Source organism: Pelobates fuscus, chromosome 10, assembly GCF_036172605.1.
Source record: "Pelobates fuscus isolate aPelFus1 chromosome 10, aPelFus1.pri, whole genome shotgun sequence".
NCBI classification, from domain to species: Eukaryota; Metazoa; Chordata; class Amphibia; order Anura; family Pelobatidae; genus Pelobates; species Pelobates fuscus.
This window is the reverse complement of record NC_086326.1, coordinates 52709350-52735711: the sequence shown is the minus strand read 5'-3', so window position 1 is coordinate 52735711 and position 26362 is coordinate 52709350. Positions and strand designations below refer to the sequence as shown.

At 39.0% G+C, this 26362-nt stretch overlaps 1 protein-coding gene across 2 annotated transcripts in view; it reads right to left on the bottom strand.

Annotated features, from left to right (window-relative positions):
- ADAM12 (ADAM metallopeptidase domain 12) overlaps positions 1-26362 on the bottom strand; it is a 532069-nt gene that overhangs the window by 134876 nt on the left and 370831 nt on the right. For both annotated transcript variants that reach the window (XM_063434720.1, XM_063434721.1), the window contains exon 11: positions 21007-21155. In XM_063434720.1, coding sequence (XP_063290790.1) covers positions 21007-21155 — 149 coding nt within the window. The remainder of the gene's footprint in view (positions 1-21006; positions 21156-26362) is intronic.

The following is a 26362-nucleotide window of genomic DNA, read 5'->3' as shown; positions in this document are numbered from 1 at the left end:
GAATATGACGTGTGTGTATGCATGGTGTGTGCTGTCTGTATGTACTGTGTGCTGGCTGAATGTGATGTGTGTGTATGCATGGTGTGTGCTGGCTGTATGTACTGTGTGCTGGCTGGATGTGACGTGTGTGTATGCATGGTGTGTGCTGGCTGTATGTACTGTGTGCTGGCTGAATGTGATGTGTGTATGCATGGTGTGTGCTGGCTGTATGTACTGTGTGCTGGCTGTATGTGATGTGTGTGTATGAATGGTGTGTGCTGGCTGTATGTACTGTGTGCTGGCTGAATGTAATGTGTGTGTATGCATGGTTTGTGCTGGCTGTATGTACAGCGTGCTTGGTGTGTGCTGGCTGAATGTCGTGTGTGTATGCATGGTGTGTGCTGCCTGTATGTAATGTTTGTGTGGTGTATGCTACCTATATGTAATGTGTGTGTGCTGGCTGCATGTGTTGTATGTGCTGGCTGTGGTGGTGGTGTGTGTAGCCCATTCCTGCTTGCCTTTTGCAGGAAAGGGCTATGATCTCTGGTGGTCCATGGAATGGGGTCTGGTGGTCATGGAATACGGCCTGGTGGCCCAGCAGGGGTTAATTCTGGCTAATGGTCATACTCCTTGGTGATCTAGTTGTGGACTGTGAGAGACTGATGCAGACTCCAGTAAATCACTCCTTACGGCCCAGCATGAGTCAACGTAGATGTGGGAACATCTAGCGACTGCGCTCTGACTCACTAAAAAGCACTGGACTGTGAGTCAGTGCTGTATCTTTAACCAGGCTAATAAGGCATTTGCCTTGGGTGGCACTTTTAGGGGGCTGCAAATAACACCGCCTCTGTGTGGGGTCAGTGTGTGTGTGTGGGTCAGTGTGTGTGTGTGGGGTCAGTGTGTGTATGTGGGTCAGTGTGTGTGTGTGGGGTCAGTGTGTGTGTGTGGGGTCAGTGTGTGTGTGTGTGGGGTCAGTGTGTGTATGTGGGTCAGTGTGTGTGTGTGGGGTCAGTGTGTGTGTGTGGGGTCAGTGTGTATGTGTGGGGTCAGTGTGTATGTGGGGTCAGTGTGTGTATGTGGATCAGTGTGTGTGTATAGGGACAGTGTGTGTATGGGGGGAGGGAGGCTTTTAATAAATAAAAAATATATTTATGTCCCCCCTCCCTTCTTACCCTTATTGAGGAGGAGGGGGAACATTTCTGGATCCCTGGTGGTCCCAGTGGGATTCCCTGGTGGCCCAGTGGTTACAGTGAACTCTAGCCCGCGCTCCAGGGCTCTCGCGAGATTTGGAACGTTGCCGTGGTAATCGCGGCAAAACTCTAAATCTCGCTAGAGGAGGACCCGGAGGAGCTGCGGGCTGAGCTCCCGGGTCCTCTCTCCTCCCTCTCCCTCCCCTGTCAGCACAGTGCCTGCGGACCAGGGAGGGAGATCTCTGATCACCCTCCCAGGTCCGCAGGCACATTGCAGGACTGGCACTTGGGCAATGCCAGGCCTGCACTAGCCGGCAGGGGGGAATCTGGGGGAGGGGGGGGCAATTGCCCCGTTGCCCCCCCCCCCCCTGGATCCACCAATGCTCCATTGGCTGATTGACTGCCAGCTTGTGCCTGCATGCTTGCCCACCCAGCAGCAGCCAAGTCAGCCGGAGTCAGCCGAGTCACCAGCAGCCAGCTCCATTGGACCCCACGGAAAAGTCCACTACAGCTATCCCAAAGGTAGGAAAGCTGGGTGGATTTAGATTAAATAAATAAATAAATATATATATATATATATATATATATATATATATATATTATAATTTGTAAATGTGTGAGTGTGTCAGTATCAGGGTGTCTGTGAGTGTATGTGTGTGTATGTCAGTAGGTGCCTGTGAGTGAATGTGTGTGTGTCTGTCAGTATGTGTTTATGAGTGAATGTGTATGTGAGTGAATGTTTGTGCCTGTCAGTGAATGTGTGTGTATCTGTGAGTGAATGTGTATGTCTGTAAGTGTGTATCTGTTAGTGAGTGTATGTGTATGTCAGTGTATGTCTGAGAGTGTCAGTGAGTGTGTGTCTGTCAGTGAATGTATGTCACTGTATGTGTATCAGAGTGTGCGTATGGCAGCGAGTGAGTGTGTCAGTGCATGTCTGTCAGTCAAACTGCATGTTTGTCTTAAACAGGAAGAGGTGCAGCCTTGACAGGAAGGGGCAGGGTAAATTTAGATTGGGGCAGTGTCCAGGTTTCTTCATGCCCAGGGCAGCACAAATTCAAAAAACACCACTGCTGCGAGCAATCCCTCTCCCAGGCAGCCGTGCTCCTTGCCTATGACAGGGCTAAAAGAGTTAAAGAAAAAAAATTTAGTGGCACAGAGAACTGCATATCCAGGGTGTCTATCGATATCATTTCCATATCCTTTTCACTATAGTTTACTCGGTTTAAATCTCATCTTAGTAAATTGAACCCTGCTGTGTATTTAGAGTTTCAGTTTTCAGCTTAGTCCCATCGTGATCCTATCTTTAAGAGCCAGTTGTCTATGGGATTGAGGACAGCAACTCCTGGTCTGTAACTCAAAAAAATGAAAAAAATAAGGGGTTCTGTCTGATATACATGTTAAAAGAATGGAGAAGAAAGCGTTCAAACACAAACATTACTGGAGATATCTTGGAAAATAAAAAATAAAATTCCTTATTGAATAGTAATCATGGCACAGCAACAAGGAAAAACAACGAAAGGACGAGTTAACATGTTTCATGGCAGACAACGTGGCTAAATACATGACGCACAAATACAGCGGAACATCAATCTGCCATCAAACAATTAACAGTTACTCAAACAACCTCAATTTATGTTATCAAGAAGGCAAATTAAGCAATTAGACTTCAAACTATCCGACTTGAAAATGTCGGACAATTTAAGGTACCAAGAACAGAACTAAGCTTTGAATTACATTTTTAGAATAACAAACTATTTTTAGACATACCGGTAACTCATAACATTTTCTAATGAAAAAAAAGTGTGTTTTTCACCGTCCACTTTCGGAATGTTACGTGGTTTGCGGTTATATATAGTACAGTCTGTGTATTCAATACTGCATTACAAAATTATACATAGACAGCAATTATATGCCCATGTGCGATGTCCCTCGTGGTATGAAAGCAGGGCTACTGGACTTTTTATTTTTTTAAATTTATTAGCTGCATTATTAAATTATTGGTTCTTACATCTGCCTTTGAAATGCCCAATTAGATCAGTTCAAGTTCACTTGAATTATACTCAAGAATGGAGGCACAAGAGTGCATCGACTTATTTAACAATCCCCTGGAACTTAAAAGGTTAAATGTGCACACAGATGAACCAGTAATAAGTTATGCTGAAGGGTGGCTTAATGTGCTTCCGAACATTTCTTCAATTGGAAATATGTTTACATTAGACGCCAATATATTTTATTACAGAAAGATTCAGATTATCCTAGACATTACATTAAAAATGATTTTATAATCCAAACATGTAAAACACGCATCGCCCTGATTAGTAATTTAAACTACTTTATCACTAACTAGTAATGATTAGCTTAATGATGAAAGAGATAATTGAAGAATTTGAAATATTGATGTTTATTAAGATGATAAAGAACTGCACGGTACCCAGTCGATATATATTGCCGTTTACGTTGTTTTTTTATCTGAAGATCTTATTTACACTAATAAACATTTATCCAATTACCCCACCAACATCATTTAAAAATAAATAAATAAAATGATATAAACAGCCATGAGGCCACCGTTCAGGGTCACAAAACAGGTTGTGCGCATATATTTACTATAATGGCCTTTTTGTCAAAGTACGTATCCAGTAAATGGTTTACCAGTCACCTTAAACATAAACTATATTATTTAGCTCCATGGATTATGATTTATTACACAGAAGGCACACTCTAGCCAAGCATAAGATATGGAATATGGAATTCTGGTTAAGAAAGGCAGACAACCATTGCTGTGTTGTTAAAGGGACAATCCACTGCTCAAATAAATAAAACATTTTTTTTTTAAATCACTGTTTAGTAGATATACCTCCAATAAAAACGTGTGCATTTAATTATGCATTTTTTTTTCCACCAGAGTTATATGTAAAAACAGCTTGCAAAAACTGCAGATCTCTTGTATCTTGCCTTTGCAACCCCTCCTCTTCTAACCCTGCCTAGATTTTCTGTGACTGCCCAATCACAGACTTCCCAATGCAGATCAATGAAAAATATTTGCAATGCAGGTGCTTTGGGATATCGCTGCCTCTTGAGTTTAGCTCCACTGAGCTAAACAAACCAGGAAGTAACAGGACCAGCTGTCTGAGGCCAGAGGTGTTAACAAGGTTAATTTATAAAAGTGTCAATTTCTATTGAAATCTGCACTTTTTGTAAAATATAAAAAAACAGGACACACTCTTCATACATAAAGCTTTTTCAGCAAGCTAATGTGCTCTAGGTGTTTGGAGTATTTAAATCAAGCACCATATAGTGGAAAGTAGAGTTTAAAGGGTAAATGTCAGTTGCTAAATATTTTGTATAGTCATGTGTACACTTCAGTGTGACTGATTAAATGAATACTATATAGGGTCAGGAACACAAACATGTATTGCTGACCCTATAGTGTTAAAACCACCATTTAGGTGGCGTCCCCCCCCTATAAAAGGTAATAAAACTTACCTCATTTCTAGCGCCGCGTGGGTCTGCCGGTGCTGGCCCTGCCCCCAATCCACCTCCTTGATGACATCATCAGAATTTATGATTTCAGCCAATGCAATGCTTTCCTTCAGTGGCCATCTAAGGAGTGGCCACTGGAGTTGTCCCTAGAGGGCAATGTAAATACTGCTTTTTTTTCTGAAAAGAGAGTGTTTACATGAAAATGCCTGCAGGGAATGATTATGCTCACTAGAAGAACTACATTAAGTTGTAGTTGATCTATAGTTCAAAATTCTGTTACAAGAAACAAATTCCAAATGTTATTTTACATGTATTTATCAAACTTTTAGATTTATACATAATTCATTAAGAAGGGCTGTTTTTTGTTAAATGTATTCCATTAAAGGGACACTATAGTCACTAGAACAGTGACTATAGTGTCCCTTTAATGGAATACATTTAACAAAAACCAGCCCTTCTTAAAGAATTATGTTTAAATCTAAAAGTTTGATAAATACATGTAAAATAACATATGGAATTTGTATCTTGTAACAGAATTTTGGAATTACAAGCTTTCTCAAGTCGCATTTCTGAGCAAAAAACGACAGAAAATAAGAAAAAAAGAAACTGCTGTAGACTTGAGAAATGGAGGTTGTCACGAAAGCTTGTGATTAAAAAATTCTGTTAGTCCAATAAAAAAAGATATTACAAGATACGAATTCCATGTGTTATCTTACATCTGCATCACTGGACTAATACGGCTACTCTCTCTCGCTCTTTATTTTTTTTAAAGGAAACGATAGCTGTACAATTTTAGTTTAATAAAGCAAGTGGACTTGCATGACAAGTGTGTAGTGGACCCTTTCATACAACTCCACTGATCTATGGGGTTTGATCTTAAAAAACATGTTATTAATTTCTGGTCACATAGTATGGGTGACACTGCTTTGGACATGTTATGGCTGCTATCAGTTTGTATACATAACCCTGTTTAAAGATTTATGGACTAGGCTGAGTGCAGCATATGGCTTTGGCTCAGCTTAGCTTTCTCCAGAAAAGAAATTGAGATCACTGTGTGCACTGTCTGGACAGTATATAAGCAACACAAAATATATAATTCAGACTGCCTGACCCAATTTTACCGTTTACATCCTTTAAATGAAGCCTAAAACCAAACAAACCATAAATAGTCATTTATACTGGCAATAAACTAGTCTAACAAAAATTTTATTATGAATTATTTGTGTCACGGGAGATGGGAGTCCTCATACGTGTTCCCTTATTTGTACTTTGTTTCATCTGATATCCCCATGCATTTGAATGGAATCACTACCATTCCTTGTGTTCGGCTATCTGTTCCCTTCTTTTCGGTTACCAGACTATGTGTGGTCCCCCTTGTTAACACCTCGTAATCACCGACCACCCATGACTGTTAACCACGAACAAGCAATCACCTCAAGTGTTTCCCTGGGTGGCCGCCTTTCGCATATAAAAACACACGTGCTATCAGGACTGGCGACCATCTTGTTTCCAGAACGCAGGAAGAGGTACATGGTCGTCGACGGCATGGATCTCTGAGTCGGCTACGCAAGCTCGCGAACCCCGCTGAAACTTGTACCCCTGCCCATTCGACTTCCCGACTAGCTAGGAGAAAGGTGGGAAGCATTCATTTCCAGGAAGTCCCTCTAGTGGCTGCCAGAAAAGGCAACGTTTACACTGCTCAGCCTGCAGGGACAGGCTATGTGTCCTAGAACCATTACATTATTTATTACACTATTTACACTATATACACTATTTATTTTAATTTAAAAGATTCAATATAAGTACTCTAGATTACTGCAAAGGTTTGCTGCTTCAAGCTGCATCAATGACGGGATTAGGAAAATTATGTTCCATGCTTAGGGGCAGGGCCCTCCTTTTATTTTAGGCCATTAATCCAACAACTGAAGTGAGAATTGCCAAGAATTCAAAAAGGATTTAACATTTTAGGTCAATAGCCTTATTGATTACATTCTCTAAGTCAGTTATGCTTTAAGTTAAGTTATTATAACCTACAATGTAAGATTCTCTTTGAATAATTCACACTTCATGGACTAACCCTGATACCCAATTCCCAGTAGTTGGAGCGGGTAAAAATCAAAATGATTGCACAGACGTGTGGAGTAATGCAGAGCATCTGATAATTAATCACACTGGCTGTTTTATCACACTTTGCTTCCAACAACATCGACTTCAGTGTGGCAAGTTGCTTAAAGCATATTCTAGAATTGACCTTCCCATGCCAATTTTTCATCTTCTCTGCCAACCAATCTAGCAAGCCTAAATATACAGTGTTCCAAAAAATCATTGAGCGTTGACTGACCCCAATTAACTTACACAGTTTAAAAGACCTACTGATCTCTGTAATTCAGATATTATCTTATCCACTATACTGAAAGTTTCAAATATCATCTGGAATCACCTCATGAACAAAATGCAAGGGCAGGCCATTCTAGAATGAATCTTTCAATGCAACAATATTAATTCTTCAGCCTTACATGACTTGCACTGGGGGGGGAGAAGGGACATTATGCCTTTGAAATTACAAAAATGAGAAACATTTAAGATAGATTTTAATCTAATTAATGCTTGCCTAACAACTATGTTAGCAGCAATTAAATCACCAAAGGTTGAGTTTACAATAGCCAACGTGCCCAGTGTTGGGTAATTATGGGTTTTCGATGAGGTTTTGGATTTTATCACTCTTGTTCATCTTTTCATCAACCCACAAATTGTGCCTTTGTCTTCACGCTGGCAGGTTATTTCTTTGGTTAGGTCTTTCGAGAAGCATTATTTGAACCCAGTATTCTAATAAAACATGTATGTTTGTTCAAATGTACTCTTTAAAACCCATACCAAACCTACACTAACACTGAGAAGGAAAATATGCATTCTATAAAAACTACCAATGTTATAAATTGGTTGTATAAAGTGGCACCATATTTTGGGATGCTACCCAATGTGTAAACCCCAAAAAAATAAGGTTACCTATATATTTAGGAGTACTGGAAGAGATGAGAAGGGCCCCACTCAAGAAAGATTATAGTCTGAAGATGCTGGACAGATGGAATGTCCCTCAAGGTCAATATATTTATGAATATTTAAATTGGTTTTTTTTTAACACAAATTGAAAAAGCAAAATTGGACCTAGAGAAAATCTTAATGTGCTTTAGTTCTTTATTAATTTAGATCTCAAAATACTTTAGTGGTGAAAATAATAGAGCAAATTGAATTTAACTAAATTCTTAATTGGTCTTTTAATTATACACTGTTGAGTACTATGCAAGGCTGATTGTTATTGCATTTGTACACTGTAAGAGTTGAAAGAGACTTATGCATGCTATATCTGTCTAACCATTTCAAAGGCCCTTGGGTGTGTGAACGTGTTGCACAGCACATACCTATGGTACTCAAATTGTTAATAGAAAAATATATATTTTAAATTAAATAAAAATAAATGCTATAATATAAAATAACATTTATTGAATGCAATACATCAAGGACATGAATTCAGTTTCTTGAAACGGCAATATCTTTATACAGAAATAATCTAGGACAAGCTACTGGTATAATCGGCTTTGGATTTTGTAAGCACTATGTTTACATGGTATAGATACATATTTTAACTCTTTCACTGCCGCAGAGGGAAACAATGCCACCAGTCCCTCTCTCGCACTTAAAAGGGCAAATAAATTACCATCATATTGTAGATAGAGCTCTGCTGGCTCCAATCTAAACACATTAAACGATGAATTCATAATGAGATCGCGGGAATCGAAATACCACGGACAATCTTTCCACGGAATCTGCAGCTGTGACCTTTTCGTGAACGATCATAATAATTTTGACATTAACCATTTGCGTGGCATGAAGGTGCGCCATGGATTGCACCGCGCGTTTTTCCAAGGGGAACTCTGGCGGTGTAAGGGTTATTTTAAGCAGAACAAGGCAAATGCTTGAGGGTCGAGTGCATGTTGTCATTACTGTAAGCCTTTTAACATTATTGAATTTCCTGTCATTGTGACATAAAGAATTCTGACAGCTGGGCACATTTTAAAAAAGGAGAGCTGTATATTTTAAGATGGTGACACTTGAGCGTTGCTTAGAACTTGCGCTTTGATTTATAACCTTATTGACACTGCCAGGAATGATGGTCTGATCAAGAAGCACCAAATTGTATATTATTGAGTGACACGACCATAGATGTAATTTGAGGAGTACTCTGAATATTGCAGCGTAGATGTGCACAGTAAAGAGACAAGGCCTTGGATGCAGAGGCTAGAAGGAAAACAGTAAGCTAAAGGTGCATTTTTGTTTATGAACGTTAATCCAGAAATATTACCTATACAGTACTGGAAGAGATCGCATCGGCATGTACGTGTTTTAAATCATAATTTGGACCTTCCGATTGAAGAAATACCGATCAGAAAATGCATCTCTCATCGGTTGGCAACATGCATGCTCAAACATCGAATTTACAAAATCCTCACTCTAATGTTTGATATTTTAAAAGACACCATGTCTTTTGCCTGCACATAGTTAATTGTACATATCCTAAAACAGTTTGTTAACAAAAAAACAAGCATCGATTTGTATTATTGTTTTGCATAAAAGATTACATGTGTAATACACGTAGGCTCAGTGTGTTTTATTTTCTAATTAGTGCATGTAAGTAAATACCTCTTTTCAGTGTGCTTGCTAGATTGGTCTTGCTATTTGATATCAGTCTTATTTAGCCTGAAAGCACTGCAAACGCTAGTGTGGGTGTTCGTCAATGTTACCATTTTGTTGAAGAGATGAGCTTCTCATATATTCATATTGGGATGATTTTACACCTTCAAATTATGCATAGTTTTAGCAGACAATTGGTGCTTCTTATCAAAGAGGACTAAATATGGCTTCCCGATGGAGTAAAGGTAATGCAAGAGATACACTAAAGATTTATTAAAGGGAAACTATGCTGCCAGGAATACAAAGTTGTTTGGCTTTCGTATGGGATTTCTGGTGACGCTGGACATCCTTATGCATAGCATGAGGAAGTCCAGTGTCAGGTGACCAAAAGTCACCTAATGACATGAAAGCTTGTTATAAACTGCAATAATTACCTTTGCAGGTTTAGGGGACCTGGGGCACTGCACCCAGACCACTTCAATGAGATGAAGTGGTCTGGGTGCCTATGGTGACCCTTTAACTTATACAGGCCCCCCAACAGTTCTGATTTTGGGGTCCTGTCCAGCATCTGGTAGACGCCAGGAAAATGTCCTTGGGTAATACAGAGCCAGGACATAATTTGACGCTCTAGCATTCTCTGAAAGGCCCTGCAAGTTGGGGACAGGCCAGATAGGGTGGGATGACCTGGACCTTTTCCAGACAGGACCGCCCATTATGTGCACAGCCAGTGATGCAAGTTGCATCACTGCAAACACCCCCTCTCATGCACGCCCACCCATCCTTATCTGGGAGGCATACTTAAATGTATTAATTACAAAATAATACAAAGCAAGGCTATACTTCATGTAATCTGTTATTATCTGTTATGTCAAATATGACAGCGGTCCTTTACCCCCTAAGGACCAATCTTCTGGAATAAAAGGGAATCATGACATGTCACACATGTCATGTGTCCTTAATGGGTTAATCAGGAATTATATAAGTTTTGTTATTTCTCAAATAATGGTAAAATGTGCCATACCTCAAAACTGTGCAGAACATGAACCATAAAACCTGTAGAACCATAAAAGCTGTATCCAATCTGTTAAATTACAATATTTACTCTTTATGGGGACCTGTCACTTCCCAGGACTTTTTTATAGTGTGTTTACTTAATGTCCACTTTTAACAAATATGTGTTCATGCGTTCTGGAAAAAAAATTATTGAATATAAATGTCTGTGCTTTCCTTACCTCTACCGCGGGACTAAGCACCTACCGTCTTGGCTCTGTATCATTTAGTTATAAGCTCTGCCCCTATATACTTTCAGTCAGCACAGAGAGAGGAGGAGAAGCAGGAACAATTTGTGCAAATCTATAGGGTAATTGAACAGAAACGAGTGCTTCGGGAACAGGTGGGTTGATGGAGTTGAGCAGTAGATGAAAAGGCGTAGGAACTAATATCTTGAAGTTCCAAAATCCTGTGCCATGTTAATAGGAAACCCGATATCGGTGGGTGGTCAGACATTTACTTGTATGACTTAGAGCATATTAACCAGGGCAGGGAGGCAGGGGAATTGTGGCAGGTAGCTTGCTCTAGATTGAGGAGGTGGGATCACCATTCCAATATACAGACTGTATGGGAAGCCCAATGGAAGATTCGAAAATTGTGTAGAACTAGGCATTCTTTCACTTTAGGGAGGGTTAGGGTGTTAAAGGAAAGCTCGGGAGGTTTACAGCACCAAAGTCAGTCATTGCATTACTCAGGATCATAAGAAAGAAAAGAGGAAGGTGATATTTAAGCATGGAAAAGATAACTTATTCAGGGTAAAAGGTTAATTACACCTATTCACCTTAGCTACAAACATGGAGAAGTGACTAAGAGGACAGGTCACTGTATGTGGTACGAAGCAGAGGTATACACTTGAATTCATAATGGGAAGATCTGAATTTCTAGGTATTCATGCTAATAAGTGAAACAGTGGAAGAGAAATTAAACTTTAAGGATGGTAAGAGATAGGAGGGAGTATATGTATTGAGGATCTCCAATTTGTTAAGATCAATTTTAGGGTTGCTAAAAGAGCTGGTTCCTGTACCAGATATGGATGTTTGTATGAAAATATGTCAAATTTAAAAAGACTAAGCAAATATTTATGTAAACCCATATGTAAAGGGTCTAAGTAGAAATAATGATCAGAGTTTGAATCAGTAGGTCCAAGTTGGTTTGGTGTCTCACCAGCATGCCTCCTAATTGTCTCGCTTTCATATTTCCAATATCAGAATCCTGCCTCGCCATCCTGATTTTGTTCTCAGATGTCCTGCATCTGGCGACACTAGAGACTAGTCCTTAGGTAGTGCAGGGTGAGTGCATCATTATATAAACTCACCCTTTGCAGCAGGCCCTTGGACCATGCAGAGAATGCTTCAACACTCTATGTAGTGGGCTGGTCGGGAGGCTGTGTGTTCCCTACAATGGATGGACCCGCCTATTTTCCAAGCAAGCCTGCCCATTGTGAGCATAGGTAGTGACTGAGGTTCCATCACTGGCGATGCCCCCATGGAAGACCTGGCCTATCCTGACTCTGTAGCAAAGCAGCAACAGTTGTCATGTATGCACCAGCATTGGGGCCTCTGGAATGTAGACCAGGTTGTTGATAGTTTTAAGCGATAGTGGACCAAAGGTTGGATTGAAGGAGGGGAGAGGCATCAGGGCTAGTGATTTCGTGTGTATGTTAGTGAGCTTGTGTGTGTGTGTCAGTGAGCTTGTGGGTAGTGAGCTTTGTATAGTAAACTTGTGAAGGTATCAGTGATCTTGCGTGTATTTAGCTGTATGTAGTGAGCTTGTGGGTAGTGAGCTTTGTGTAGTAAACTTGTGTGTGTATCAGTGATCTTGCGTGTATTTAGCTGTATGTAGTGAGCTTGTTGTGTGTGTCTGTGAGCATTATGCAAAAAAAAAAGGGAAAATACTTCACAGTGTATTTTTTTTTTACTTTGTGCTAATGCACTATAATTAATAATGCATTAAAAAGAAACAACTTAACCTGAATAGTTCATTTAACCCCTTAAGGACCAAACTTCTGGAATAAAAGGGAATCATGACATGTCACACATGTCATGTGTCCTTAAGGGGTTAAAGGGGTCTTTTCTGAACAGAACTTGGCAAGTATGGCAAAGTTTCACTCAGGAGAGGCAATGGCTAGAGCTTCTGGCTCCCAATGCAGGAAGTGGTTTGACTGGTTACAATGCGCGGGGAGGCACACCTGGAACCATAAACTCCTCCGTGAGAGTCAGAAGCTCACTGCATTGCTATAGTGGTTATGGTGCTTGAATTGTTCCTTTAAGCATGTAGATATATAATTATCATTTAAGAGTGCTTTAAAAAAACAAACAAAAAATAAGTAATTATATCTAGTGAAGAAGTTAGCACAACTGAATGACTTTTGCCACACTAGCAACTTTTTACAGTGTAAAACTAATATATTATTAGGAAGCAAAATTTATTATTTTTCTCCTTAGTGCAAAGATCGTGTGACTACGCTGACAGTATGGGAAACATATGCAAGTGCAGACATTTAGTGCGTAAGCACACATCTGTTTGTAGGACTGATTGTACAAGGAAATTATTTCCGTGGCTTATGGGGACAAGGACAGTGAGAGCAAAGCTCAAGTGGTTTTAAATGTTACCATCGATAAAAAAAAATTAAATACATTGTTTCTAGCATTTCAGTTCAGTTTGTGATTAATTCCATGCACCAAGAACACATCCCTGTGATCGAACATGCACAGAGAATCTCTTTAGCACAGATTCATTTAGAATGAACAGTATGGTGCATAAGAAATAACAATAACATTTTTTAATACTAATCATGTTCCTGAGTAACTCTTATTTAACTCTTACATTTAAAAAAAAAAAAAATTAATGTAAAATTTGTATTTAACACTTTTAGTACCAGATGGTTGAGCAATAATTTCACTGACAAGCTGAATATTACTGTAATATTCATATAGCAGAAGTGAAATACCTCTAGAGTTTACACACGGGGTCATCAAATGTTAGATACCTAGTTATATCAGAACAATAAATCCCAGAACGCACTGTCAGCCTTAAAGTGACAATCTTTTAGAATCATAACCACTACTATGGAAATTAATAATTATCTGCTCAGACTACTGGTGCTTTCTATTGGAACTGTGTCGAGCGGGTTTCTAGTGGTTTATCACTAACCAAGGGTACTCCTACACACTTGTGGCCCAGCCCCTCTGTGCTGCTAATGCCAAACTGCATTAACAACAACAACTTTGTCCAAATGAGGACAGCATTGATTTGCTTTAGAGTGTTACTTGTTGCACTTAGTCTATCACTGTCATCAGGTGATATGTCAGTTTTGTCCACATTTCAATAGTAGTGGTAGGCTAAGCTCATGTGTTTAATAGGGCACAGTGTAATTGTCATGAAAACCAACACTCACAGACAGGCACGTGGGTGAAAGGTTTTAAAAAAATAACTATTTGTCTACACCAGACCCAGAATAATGATAAAACCAAACCCCTCATTAACACCTCTTACACTTATCTCTAGTGTTAAAAGCTGCCAATACAAAGGCAAGTTACAAATGAGGCGCCTTAGGTTACCCCACCAAATCACATTTAAAAACCTACAACACACAGTTTAGCAAAAGTATCTATGAAACCGCGATATTATGCTATAAGTCTCTCTCGGTAATGTGATTCAATTACCAGATAAAGTTAGAACTAAATAGAGGAACATTTATTATGAACAAAAATTAGTCACTGTGCATACAACTCTCAGGTTCTAGACTGGCTGTTCTTACGAGACATATAGGGCTTTAGGAATTCCAGTTTTTATGAGGAGCAATTCATGGCTGAAAATTCCCACTGATATATTTATATATATATATATATATATATATATATATGTGTGTGTGTGTGTGTGTGTGTTTATGAATTCATGAATTCATCTCTGTGAATTCAGGAAATTCATTTGAGACCAAAAACATGACATTAGTTAACAATATCTGGACAATAAAAAATTAATGCACACAACAATATTTTTACTCTGAACAATTAATCATGGAAAAAGGCAATAATGACCAAAAGTTCCTCATGCAATGCTGATGCTGAAAGTACCATATCTGTTAGAGTTCGCAAAAATGTTTTCTTGGAAGGGTGACAAACAACTCAAAAATTGTTTAGCATAGTACCAGGCGATGGCACCAAAAGTCTCCTAGCACAAAAAACACTACAACAAGTTTCAGACTGTCCAATTAGGAGTTGGAATATGTAGTTCAACAACTGATGAAGATCTACAGGTTTGGTCACCCCAGGTTTGAAACAATGTATGAAACTATTTCATTTGGAGACCTGGGATGTTCACAAGATTGATATTTCTCAGCTGAAACCTGCCTTCATGAGCATAATAACTGGACCATGGGGCAGTGAAAGAAGGTTGCCTGATCTGATAAATCATGTCTTCTTTTAGATCAGGTGGATGGCCAGCTGTGTGTACATAGTTTCCCTGGTGAAGAGATGGCAGCAAGATGCACAATGGAAGAAGGCAGGCTGGCATAGCCTGTGTTATGCTCTGGGCAAAGTTCTGCTTGGGAACCTTGGGTCCTGGCATTCATGTGGATGCCACAACCTACTTAGAGATATTTGCAGACCATGTACACCCCTTTATGGCAATTGGGTTCCCTGATGGATTGGCCTCCTTCACCCTGCCACACTTCAAACATTATTCTTGAATGGTTTGAGGAACATGACAGAGTTCAAGGTCGTGCCTTAGTCTCCAAGCTCTCCAGATCACAATCCTATTGAACATCTTTGGGGTGTGTTGGAACAAGAAATTTGATTCATGGAGGCCCCACCTCGCAACTTGCAGAACTTAAAGAATCTGCTGCTAATGTCTTTAGCTGCATTTTCTGTATGACCACATTGCATTTATTCCTTAGATATCTTTAAATATAGTCTCTTGGTTTTGTTGAAATATTTTTCAACATTTGCAAATGCTCCTATTTTAATATGTGTCCTTTAGATGTATGTCAAAAAACCATTAATGTATGAGGGCGGATATAATAAATCTAAACTTATTCTTAGACTAGCAGGTTTTATTTATGATAGGTGTATGTGTCCTAACATACCTCAGTATTAGCCTGTGTAATTTTTCAGTAGTACATAACAAAAGCTTCAAATCAATTGAACGGATTGTTCATGCTCACACATCCACATAGCAATCCCACAATGTACTTCATAAAAATGTATGCAATATATTGTGATTTTGCAAATGTTGTCACTGAAGGTGTTTGGTATGCTGGAGAAGTAGACTTAATGGAAGTAGATAACGATATGTTAAAATATCCATTCATCTTTATATTCTTCTTTAATTTAGCTAGAAAGATGTATGGGTCATTATATTTAATTCTCTAAACATTGTTGACCGTGTTGTCCTCTCTTGTCTGATGACAGGGCTGTTTTAAACTCGAATAGAACTCTCAGCTGTTAAAGCTATTTTCTAGAATCACCTTGAAGTACAATGAAGTAATCATCTTGTTTGTTCTCTAAGATATAGGAGGACCAAAAGAAATATTTTATACATTGGGTCCATGGGAATGGATAAAGCAGTAAGGTTAACTCAGAAACGCTGATCAATAAAAAAATGCAGTTTGTTCATGAAATAAATGCACCTGGTAAACGTAAAAACACATGGGAAGAATGCTTTAGAGAAAAGAAAAAAATTGCTATGACAAGGGTCATGTTTTGAAGATGAAGACATGAAACAAAAAGGACTATTTCAAACATTTCTGTTTGTATCCTTAATCGAGAGAAGAGTTAGATGCATGGAGTATTTGCAGTACAGTTGACCGCAACAAACTGTAAAAAAAAAAAAAATCTAAAGAAAGCTGGTAAACATCTGCAAGAACCTTAAAATAAAAATGATAATAAACATAAAGGTGCACCATAATTACGGCTTGAATGTCACGGCAATTCACTATTTGATCCAAGAATCTGGAAATGCTTCTGCACAGTTTTAGAAAACCTCTCACACATTTATTACACAGCATGCAAGTCTTCATACCGTTCACGTGCTGGTAGAACCTTCTTTTTTAAGGAATGACAGGTCAAAATAAACACTACTGGGGTGTCTGTGTGCCCCCCTACATATTTATGGTACCAAAAAACATGATAATTTATCCCTGTTGTGTAGAAATTCACCCCAAGCAGTGCCAATTACCCTTCTTTTGCCTGTGAAGATATCAGTATTGCTTGGACACTTATTGTAACAATGTCAGTGCTACATTTCCTGCTTAATCTTCTGCAGCCCACCAGATAGTCACTATGATGCAGCCTACTAGGAAATACTATGACAGTTAAATAGAGAAGAAAAGTATCAACAATTCAAAACATATGCAGAGAGTCTAGAAAACAGTAAAAGTTCAGGTACTGTAACATGCAAAGAGCCGGCATGACTGACCATTGGCCCTATGGACACCACTCACAGAAACCGGGTGTAACCCAGACATGCTGGCTCCACCTTATGACAAACCCCTCCAGCTCCTATCCTGGCCATCTCACATTTTGTTTATTGTCAGGTAGCTGATTATATACCAGTTTAGATACCATGTCAGTATCCTCTACTCAATTTTGTAGCCTTGACTATGTGTTGGACCCTAGTTATCATAAAGCCCTACGAGACGCACATAGCCCATAATGGCATGTTGGCCCTAACCTGTGTGCGGTATTGTTCCAATTTGATCTCATTATATGAGACATACACAAGCACCTCACACCTTTACCTGAGTACCTACATCGCCACATACTTTAACATTCTGCCTGCACGATAGATTTATATGGTAGAGAAATCAAAAGTAAGTTCCTCTCCATTGACTGCTGACCACAATAACCCATTCACAAATTATTGTTGCCTATAAACGCACAACAACATTAATATGTTAGCCAACAAACAAATAACTAGCTAGTGGATGAATACCCAACAGACCGTTGATTCCTAAAATCCCAAGCACTTCTGCAGCCTACTTTTTGCCATCAACTGTGTGCTGGATGAAAAGTGCTTCTGCACCCCCACCACCACTTCCCATTAATATGTTTAAAAGATCATCCTTCACAGAAGGATGCAAAGTAAAATTAATTCTCACCAGCAGACCAAATAAATCATTTTGGAACGAATACAAACAACAATATCCAGTCTCAACTGATCAGTCTTCGAATGCCTTGTGCAGACAGAGAATACATAAAAAGATGAGTTAAAAGTAATTAAATATATAGTCTCCTAACTTCACTGCGATTAACATCACATACCGACGCGTTGTGCTTGCCAAACGGTTTGCAAACGTATAGCTAAAATGTATTTATATTTTATTTCTGACCTACTTAGCCTTTGTCATCAGTATAGAAGTAAAAACTATAGATATGCAGTCCAATAATAAAATATCAAATACCTACTAAAGTATTGACAAATTCACATATTGCATGTATTGACACACCACATACAAACACATGTATATCCCCTTGATACTCACACTGTTGCATACTGTGTATATCACAGAGCTTCATAGTAATAAAACTCACATTAATGTACAGTCTGTGTGACCAATATATATATTAATAACAAAATACAGTTAGAATGAAATTACATATGGATATATAATTTATATACAATTTTGTTTCAATATTTTATTTATTAATTTTATTATTTTATTTATTTATTATTGTAATTATACGTATTTATATATATAATATATGTGTATATATCTATTATATATATTATATGTATATTATATATATGTAACGTGATTCTAAGTGTATTTTAATACTAATATATGTACTTATATTAGTATTAAAATACACTATGTATGACGTTAAATATATATAATATTCATATATATTATATATATAATATATATACATATATTATATATATAAAAATGTATTTAATTTATTTTATAACCTGTCTAATATTTTTTTTTACACCTCCTACCAGCAGGGGGACTGTCTAATATTTTAGACAGTCCCCCTGCTGGCAGATCCACAGCCAGCTATAGGGGGCCTGATTTGCTGTGGGAGGGCTGCCTGGGCTGTGAGGCAGTCCTCCCGAAGTGGAGCGCCGGTAAGGTGAGTATACCGGGCGCTCCAGGGGCTTCAGCCGTTACGGCGTGCTATGCCGTCACAACGGCTTTAAAGCCCACTTAATCTGTGACGGCATAGCACGTCGTAACGGCGTTAAGGGGTTAATACATTCAAATGGCAACATTTTGGCAAACATAGTTGATTTGGAGAAACCCTCCAACACAGTTTGGCTATTAATTTAAATTAACGTTACTTTTGCAATATGTAATTTGCTACAGATGTAAGATAAGTGAATACCCCTATGTGAGTGTGATTTTATGATGTGGGACGCACTAGAAAAACAAAAATAGCCACCCCACCGACTATTTAAAAATAACCTCCTAATCTATGTTTGATATCAAATGTTAAAGTGTTAGGTCTCCAACACATATGGAACTACAATGCCCACAATGCTCTGCCACTGCCTAGATCAGGTGTTCTCAACCCAGTACTCAAGTACCCCCTAACAGTTCAGGATTTATGGATTACCCAGTTGTGTCTAAGGTATTTTTTTGAAAAAAAACCCATAAAACACTTCAGACACAACAGGGTAATCCTCAATTCCTGGACTGTTAGGGGGTACCTGAGGACTGGACTGGTAGCCCCTGGTCTAGAGGACCGCTTGCTGATTATCTGTTATTTCAGGGAACACTATAGCATTAGGATTACAAACCTGTATACCTGACACAATAGTCCCGAATTTATGAGATCCCCACCCTTTTCACTTAGCACCTTGGCTGCAGTGCAAAGCATGAGGATGTCCAATGTTGTTTCATGAAAAAAAACTCTATTAGGAACCAGGAAGCACCTCTTGTGGCTGTCTGGATTAAAGCCACTAGAGGTAGACCTAACCCTGCAATGTAAATATTGCAGTTTCTAAAAAACTACAATTTTGTACATTGCAGGGTTGAACAGAGAGGGGCAATGCACCCAGACCACTACAATGAGATTAAGTGGTCTTGGTGCCTACAGTGTCCCTTTAAAATATACTAAGCATAACAACATAAAAGTTATTATGATAGAAACAAACTTTATTCTGCACATGTGTCAGGATATAGAAAGTACAACTAAATCAAAGCTCTTATGTATTTATTATATTTTGTTATAGATATTTCTCCACTTTCCTTAAAATCCCCATTTCTCATAACCCGTGTTACAATTTGCTTTGCTTATTTTTTCCAGTTCACATATCATTCTCTACTCCTTACATATCTCAACTTATTTGGAATGACAGATATGATTTGTAGGGAAATGTGTTATCGTGTATCCATCAAACGGCAAATAGATGGGTATACTTCAAAATTACAGCCTTTCTGACAGGTGGTGGTATTGCTGTGCTCTTAACCATAATACTATTGATTTCAAAGAAGCGGCTTTTTTTTTTTTTCTTCTTTAAAATGAAGAAAAATCTGAAACGAAATGTTATCTTAAATGGGTTTTGTAGATCTTCCCAGATTATTGTACTTTGTGCACTGAATGTCCTTGAAACATCTATTTTCAACAGGTAACTATGCATGTGGAATGTTATGTATATAATATCATATTCTGAATGTGACAGGTAGATTGATGGACTTAAAGGTACACTGCAGGGTGGATTTCATCATCCAATGTAATGCATTAAAGTCATATACACACCATTCAGCAGTAACTGCTGTTAGAGTAAACATGTTAAGAACCAATATTTACTAATCACAATCTGGGTTCTAAAGATGCAGTACCAGCAAAAAAATGCCCTACTTTTTTGGCTTTGCCAGTTGAATGCATAATTTATGTTACTTAATGATTGGGACATTACATCTTGATACAGAAGCACATATATTTAGATAACATTGTTACCTGAAAAACATCACGTACGGAGTTGAATTTTCATTTAGATGAAAAGATACATAGATGGCCACCGCAAATGAATATGCTGAAGTTAAACATTTTTAACAACCCCAATTTTTTTTTTTCTAGAAGATTTGTTTTCTTTTTTTTTTTCTTTTTTTTTTTTTAATATTGTATCCTTCACCACTTATACAAAAATATATTCTGTCAATTGTATATGTAATGTAAGGAGAAATTAACTAACGTAGCCAAAAAACAAACAAAAAAAAACACGAGTTTCAAATGCTGTGGAATTTTCATGTTACTACATAGGGATTTATTCGCAGAGAATTGTGGAGAAATGGAAGGGAATTGCCAGTGTTAGGTCAATTTCAAAAAAAGAAAAGATAGTGCTATTGGATAGTTTTTTTTTCACAGGGTTAGTCAGTAACGCGAGAATGCAAAATGAATTTCAAATTTAAGGCCAAAGTAGCCATATTGGAATCAGAGCTGACTTTACCTTTAACCCCTTAAGGACCAAACTTCTGGAATAAAAGGGAATCATGACATGTCACACGTCATGTGTCCTTAAGGGGTTAAGAAGATATTCACAATGTAGTGAATGACTATTAATATCCACATTTCCTAATTAAGTGAATAACCCCAGCATAAGACCTCCAGCAACCTGATGGAGACGCAGTTTTTTTTTACCTATACTCTGCATCATAAAAATAACTTACGCAGTGGATGGAGTCATGATACAGCCACCCTTATCAGCAGATTCTTTGCAGTTGCACCCTCTTTCCAGTGTGTCGTGATTCATTCCAAAATTGTGCCCTAGTTCATGTGCAAGTGTTACAGCTGCTCCAAGAGGATTATCTGAATGGTCCTTCAAAAAAAAAAAAAAAAAAAAGATAAAATGTTTCATTTGTTTTTACCTTGGATGTAGCTTTATTTAAGAAGTACGAATCTACACGTCCATTTAGCAATACAATAAAGTGCTCTGTGCAAAACAAAAAGGCACTTAAGTAAAGGGCAAAAAAAAAGTACAATTTGACAGCCGCTACAACACTGATGTAGGTATTTCTCCGAACCACCTCAAAATAGTGCAATAAGAGGTCTGGGCCTTGAAGGTTCAACCAAAGTCCACCACCAATTCTCAAAGTGGAGCGCTGAAGTAAAAATGCTTACTCCTATGTAGTTACTATAAAATAAGTTGCAAAGAAGTACAAGTATACTTATTATCTAGTGACTGCATAGGGGTAAGCCTTTTTACTTCAGCGTTCCACATTGGGAATTGGTTGACCTCCAAGCCCCAGGTCTGTTTTTGCACAAATCTATTTATGATTGGAAGGTATCAGCACACGACAACATTGGAAGGTACATTAAGAATGTTGGCTCGAGGGAGCTTTACCAACTTGGTGCAATGCAAGTATGACACAATGGCATTTCTGTTTGGTTTGTCGTTTATTGGTTGCATAAATAATACGTCAATCTAGAACACATATACAGATAAAGGGTTGTACTTATTTACACAAACACACGAGGAAAAATGTGTCAACGATCGGAGGCTCAATAAATAAATAGGAGAATAGGCCAGAGAAGGGAAGATTGTGACAAGTGTCCAAGTAGTGAGTGAGAAGATGGAGATTATTAGTAAGATAAGGGGAGAGACAACAGTCAAAGAAGAGAGTGGACATCAGCCTGTATCAATAATGTGTACCATGGAAGAGAGATTAATGGCAATTGTTTGTGCCCTTTGAACTTCTCCCAAGGACAAAGGTCAACTAGCTCTAATAATACTAATAAAACAATCTTATAGAAGGCAGTTAGAAGAGTCACGAAGTCAATATAAACCGGAGAAGGAATGTAGAGGCCATGGGAGAGGTTTATAAAATTCAAACCAAAGTTACTCTATGCACCATAACCATTTTAGCTTATTGGAGAGGTTATGGTACCAGAAAACTGCCGTGCCACCTTACGTGTGACAACTTTATCAAACTCACAAATTAGGACTTTAGCGAGTATCTTCACTTTTAAGACCTGTCTATCAAGGAGTGGGAGATACTCTACTTGGTTCTGAGCACACACAGCGTGCGGGTGTATAAGGACTTGTACATACTGCTCTCCAGTAGAGAGCCTTTCCATGCCCTAAGACTGCCCTTGTTTATGCAATGATTGATACTGGATCTAGACAGACGTGCTGAGTAAAATTGTCAGAGAGACAGGGGCAGTCCTTGGACTTGCAAGTGGTGTCCCCCTAGAGCAAGTTCCGCTACATCAGTGCTGGCATACCAACCAATTGGTACAAGACAATGTGAAATACAGGAAATTTATGTCAGTGTTTTGTATAAGAGTGCTATATAAGAAGTAAACAAAAATAAATAACTCCAGGTGTCCATTCTAGTTGGTATTAAAAAAAAAACCCAACAACCTACTGCCAGGTAGGCATTATTTAAAAGTTTGCTTTTTTTTTTTTTTTTTTTTTTTTACAGATAAGACTATCATAATGTATATTAAGAGGTACCAGGTCAGACTTCTTTCAACCCCTCCAACCTAATAGCACACAATTTCGGCAGGTTTTTGACAAATGTGACATAATGATTAAATATTTTAAATAAATCAATAAATAAAGTTTTAGCATGGTATATCCTTAACAATTCACATTCTGCTACTTCTCAACTGAATCATCATCATCAAAGCTCGATGAGAGTCGACACAAAAACAATCTTTTCTTATAAGTAGCGAAATCGATTTTTGATGACTTTCCAAGAAAATATGTGCTGTGTTTCATACACCAAGACAGCTTTGATGACACATATAGAACCTTTCTGCCCCAATAATTTGCAGGTGAAAACCAATGGTGAGTGGATAATAACGTGTAACCTTTACTCTCTCAGAAGGGGTACACTCAGTGCTAGCGTTAGGCATACTGTAATAATTTATTTCTCCATTTTTGATGCTTACCTTCATTTAACAAAAGAATGTACGCATCTGTTTTCCTCATTAGGTAAGCTAAACCACAGAGCTCAATTATTGCTTCAATTAGAAATCTAATAAAGGAAATTAGTTGAAATTTTAGTACTATATATTTCACCAAGCTATCCTATTTTAATAAGTGTATTTAATTGTTTTACATCTCTGGAGATTTGTCACGGATTATTTCAAGATACAAAGGTAGGCTAGACATTCAGAGTTGAGTAAAATGGATAGTGGATTGGCCACAAGCTCCAAAATAAATACATTTTATTTTAAGTGAATGCTACATCATCGTAAAATAAATATAACATTCAAGGTTTGGGGAAAGAAGCATTCTAAACTCAGTTCTTAAAAATAACCCTAATTCTATGGGCTGTGTGTCACACATTTCTAACAATCAGAACATGTACTTAAAAAGACATACTGTACGCACCAAAACAACTTTAGCTTGACAAAGCAGTTTTGGTGTATAGATCATACCCCTGCAGTCTCACTGCTCAATTCTACGGGATTTAGGCATTAAATCACCTTGTTTATGCATCCCTGGCCACACCTCCCCGGCTCACAGATCATCCACAAAAAATAAAGATTTAATTTTCAATCAGATCTTACAGCACAGTGGGTTTACTTTAAAAGTTTGTATCTCCTGCTCTGTAAATTGAACTGTAATTGCACAAGATGCAGCAGACTCAGGCAGGCTATCAACAAAGCAGGAGATAAGATATATAAAATTAAACATTTTTTTAGTAAGTGTGTTGGTAGATGTGTGAGTCTCAGTCAAGGCAGGTGTGGCTAGAGCTGCATAAACAAAGTGATTTAACTCCTAAATATCAATGAACTGAGCAGTGAGACTGCAGAGAAACTGATCTATGCATGAAAACCACTTCAATAAGCTAAAGTTGTTTTGATGTATATAGTATCCCTTTAAAGCAAGAAACAAAGAAAATGCCTTGGAATTACTCTGTTCCTGAGAGGGACAAACTGGCTCAGGTCAGTTTTTTTGACATAGAAATATACCTGCTCAAGTTAAAAAATTTTAAGAGGGCGGAGCCGAACTAGCTAACAGACTAGTCGCACGTTGTGTGAGCTCCTGCGGAGAGAGTCCAAAAAACGTGTATATCCCGAATCTGACTGATGGAAACTTACCGCAATTGGGCTCAATACACGGAGGAAGTTCCCATGGACCTGTCGGTACCATCCATGACGACGGACTCGACCGGGAACTGCAGCGGCAACGTGAGGCCTAGCGGAGGCACGGGGGTCGGACGGCCGCCTTCCCGCCAGATGCCAACCGCATTAAGAATGAGGAACAAACTCACCCCCCCCCCTATGGACCGATGGGGGATATCGCGGTCCCCACTGGACGGGGTGCTCTGGCCTCCGCACCGAGAGACAGGCGCACCGACCTCCCTACACAAAATGGAGGCAGGGGTCCCCAAGATGGTGGAGCATCCTGACACGCAAGTGTCGGACAAACGATGGCACCAAACTACTACAGCAACAACTAAAGATTGCACGAAAGACCCTATCGACAGAATCTTTGATAGTTTTTGGGCGAAACTAGAGGCCTACATGCAATCAGCAACCCCACGCTGCCAAAAGGCCGCAAGGATGAGAGCCGAAGACAAGCGGAGGAACCACACTCCAGCTCCACGCATCCGGAGCCCTCCCGGGCTGAGTGCAACTAAGGGTATGACCCGGAGATGCCGGCCACATTGGTGGAGGGCAGCACAGCGACCAAACCAGCGACTGAATGATACTCACCGCACTACCCCGCAAGGGGCGACCCTGGGTCTCGTGGGTCCCCAGAATGGTAGTCTACAACCACCAGCCCTCCCGCAGCACCAGGGCAGGGGAAGATTCCCACCCCCAAAACGACAAGGCCCTGCTCCAGTGCGAACGAAGACGGGCATGAGATCCAACCAGAACAAGCACTTGCCTCCCAGCCGAGCAAAAAGCGACGTCCGCCACGGAAACCGCATGACCAGCTGGGGTGGCGAAGAGTAGTCCGACACCCTGCCAGCCGCTACCGCAGAGTGATGAGTCCTATCATACAGGCGTCTGTCCTCAGCTACACGGAGAGAACTCCCCGGTCACCTCTGAGCCGACACTCAAGCTACTCATGGCCGAGTATCTCCTCACCAAACGAGCAAGTCGCTCCCTGGCAAGTCACCTCTAAGCTGGACAGTTCAGTGGACCATGTTGGCATAGGCTAGGGGAGTAAATGGACAGGCCAGTGGAGCTGGAGGCCAAACTCCTGTCTCTCCAGCTTACAATTTATGGGACAATGTTACCGTTGGCAGAGTCCTGATGCTCTGACACCCACCTTCTGCTTATGCCCAGATAAGTTGAAATGTATAACATACCCTACCCTAATGTACATACACAATGTTTTACCTGCTTTATGACATAATATAGCTAACATATACACGAAGGGAAGGAAGGAAAAAGAAGGAAAGGGAAAGGCTTAACGTAAAACCTAACATAAAGTTCCACGTATAGCGTAGGAAATGTTGTGCATTGTAATTTCAGTTAAACTCTGTTTGGGATGTTCCTTTTTTTTTTTTTTTTTTCTCTCAATTTTGTCATTTATTATGCTGAATTCTCATCTTTACATCTACAACGGCTTACAATGATCTAAAATAATTTTACTGTATTTAGTATTTTTTTTTGTTTGTTTTTGGTGTCTCACATCTCATAGAGCTGAATTGTCTAATCACTCAACCCATGTCTTAAACGGCAGTCAGACCTGATCAGATAGCATCCTCCTCTCTTATTGATATAATCTTTGTCGATCATAAGCATTATCTAGTTAAATATAGAAAAGTGCAACCTTATATGTCACGTAATATCTGATGCACGCTGTTATCCATTAAATGTTCTCACTTGTTTTATATGCTTTTACTCTAACAATATGATTGTCCAAGCTAGTTAAAATTATAAAAATGTGCGAATCCTCATGCCACTACCCAACGTATGTCAATCTTGTATCACGCTGCTGTGGCGTTTGTTCATTTCTTGTACCCACCTGCACAACACAAAATAAAGAATTTAAAAAAAATAAAAAAAATTTTAAGAATGTTTTGCACTTATTTCTAGGTATGTCTCCCATTCCCA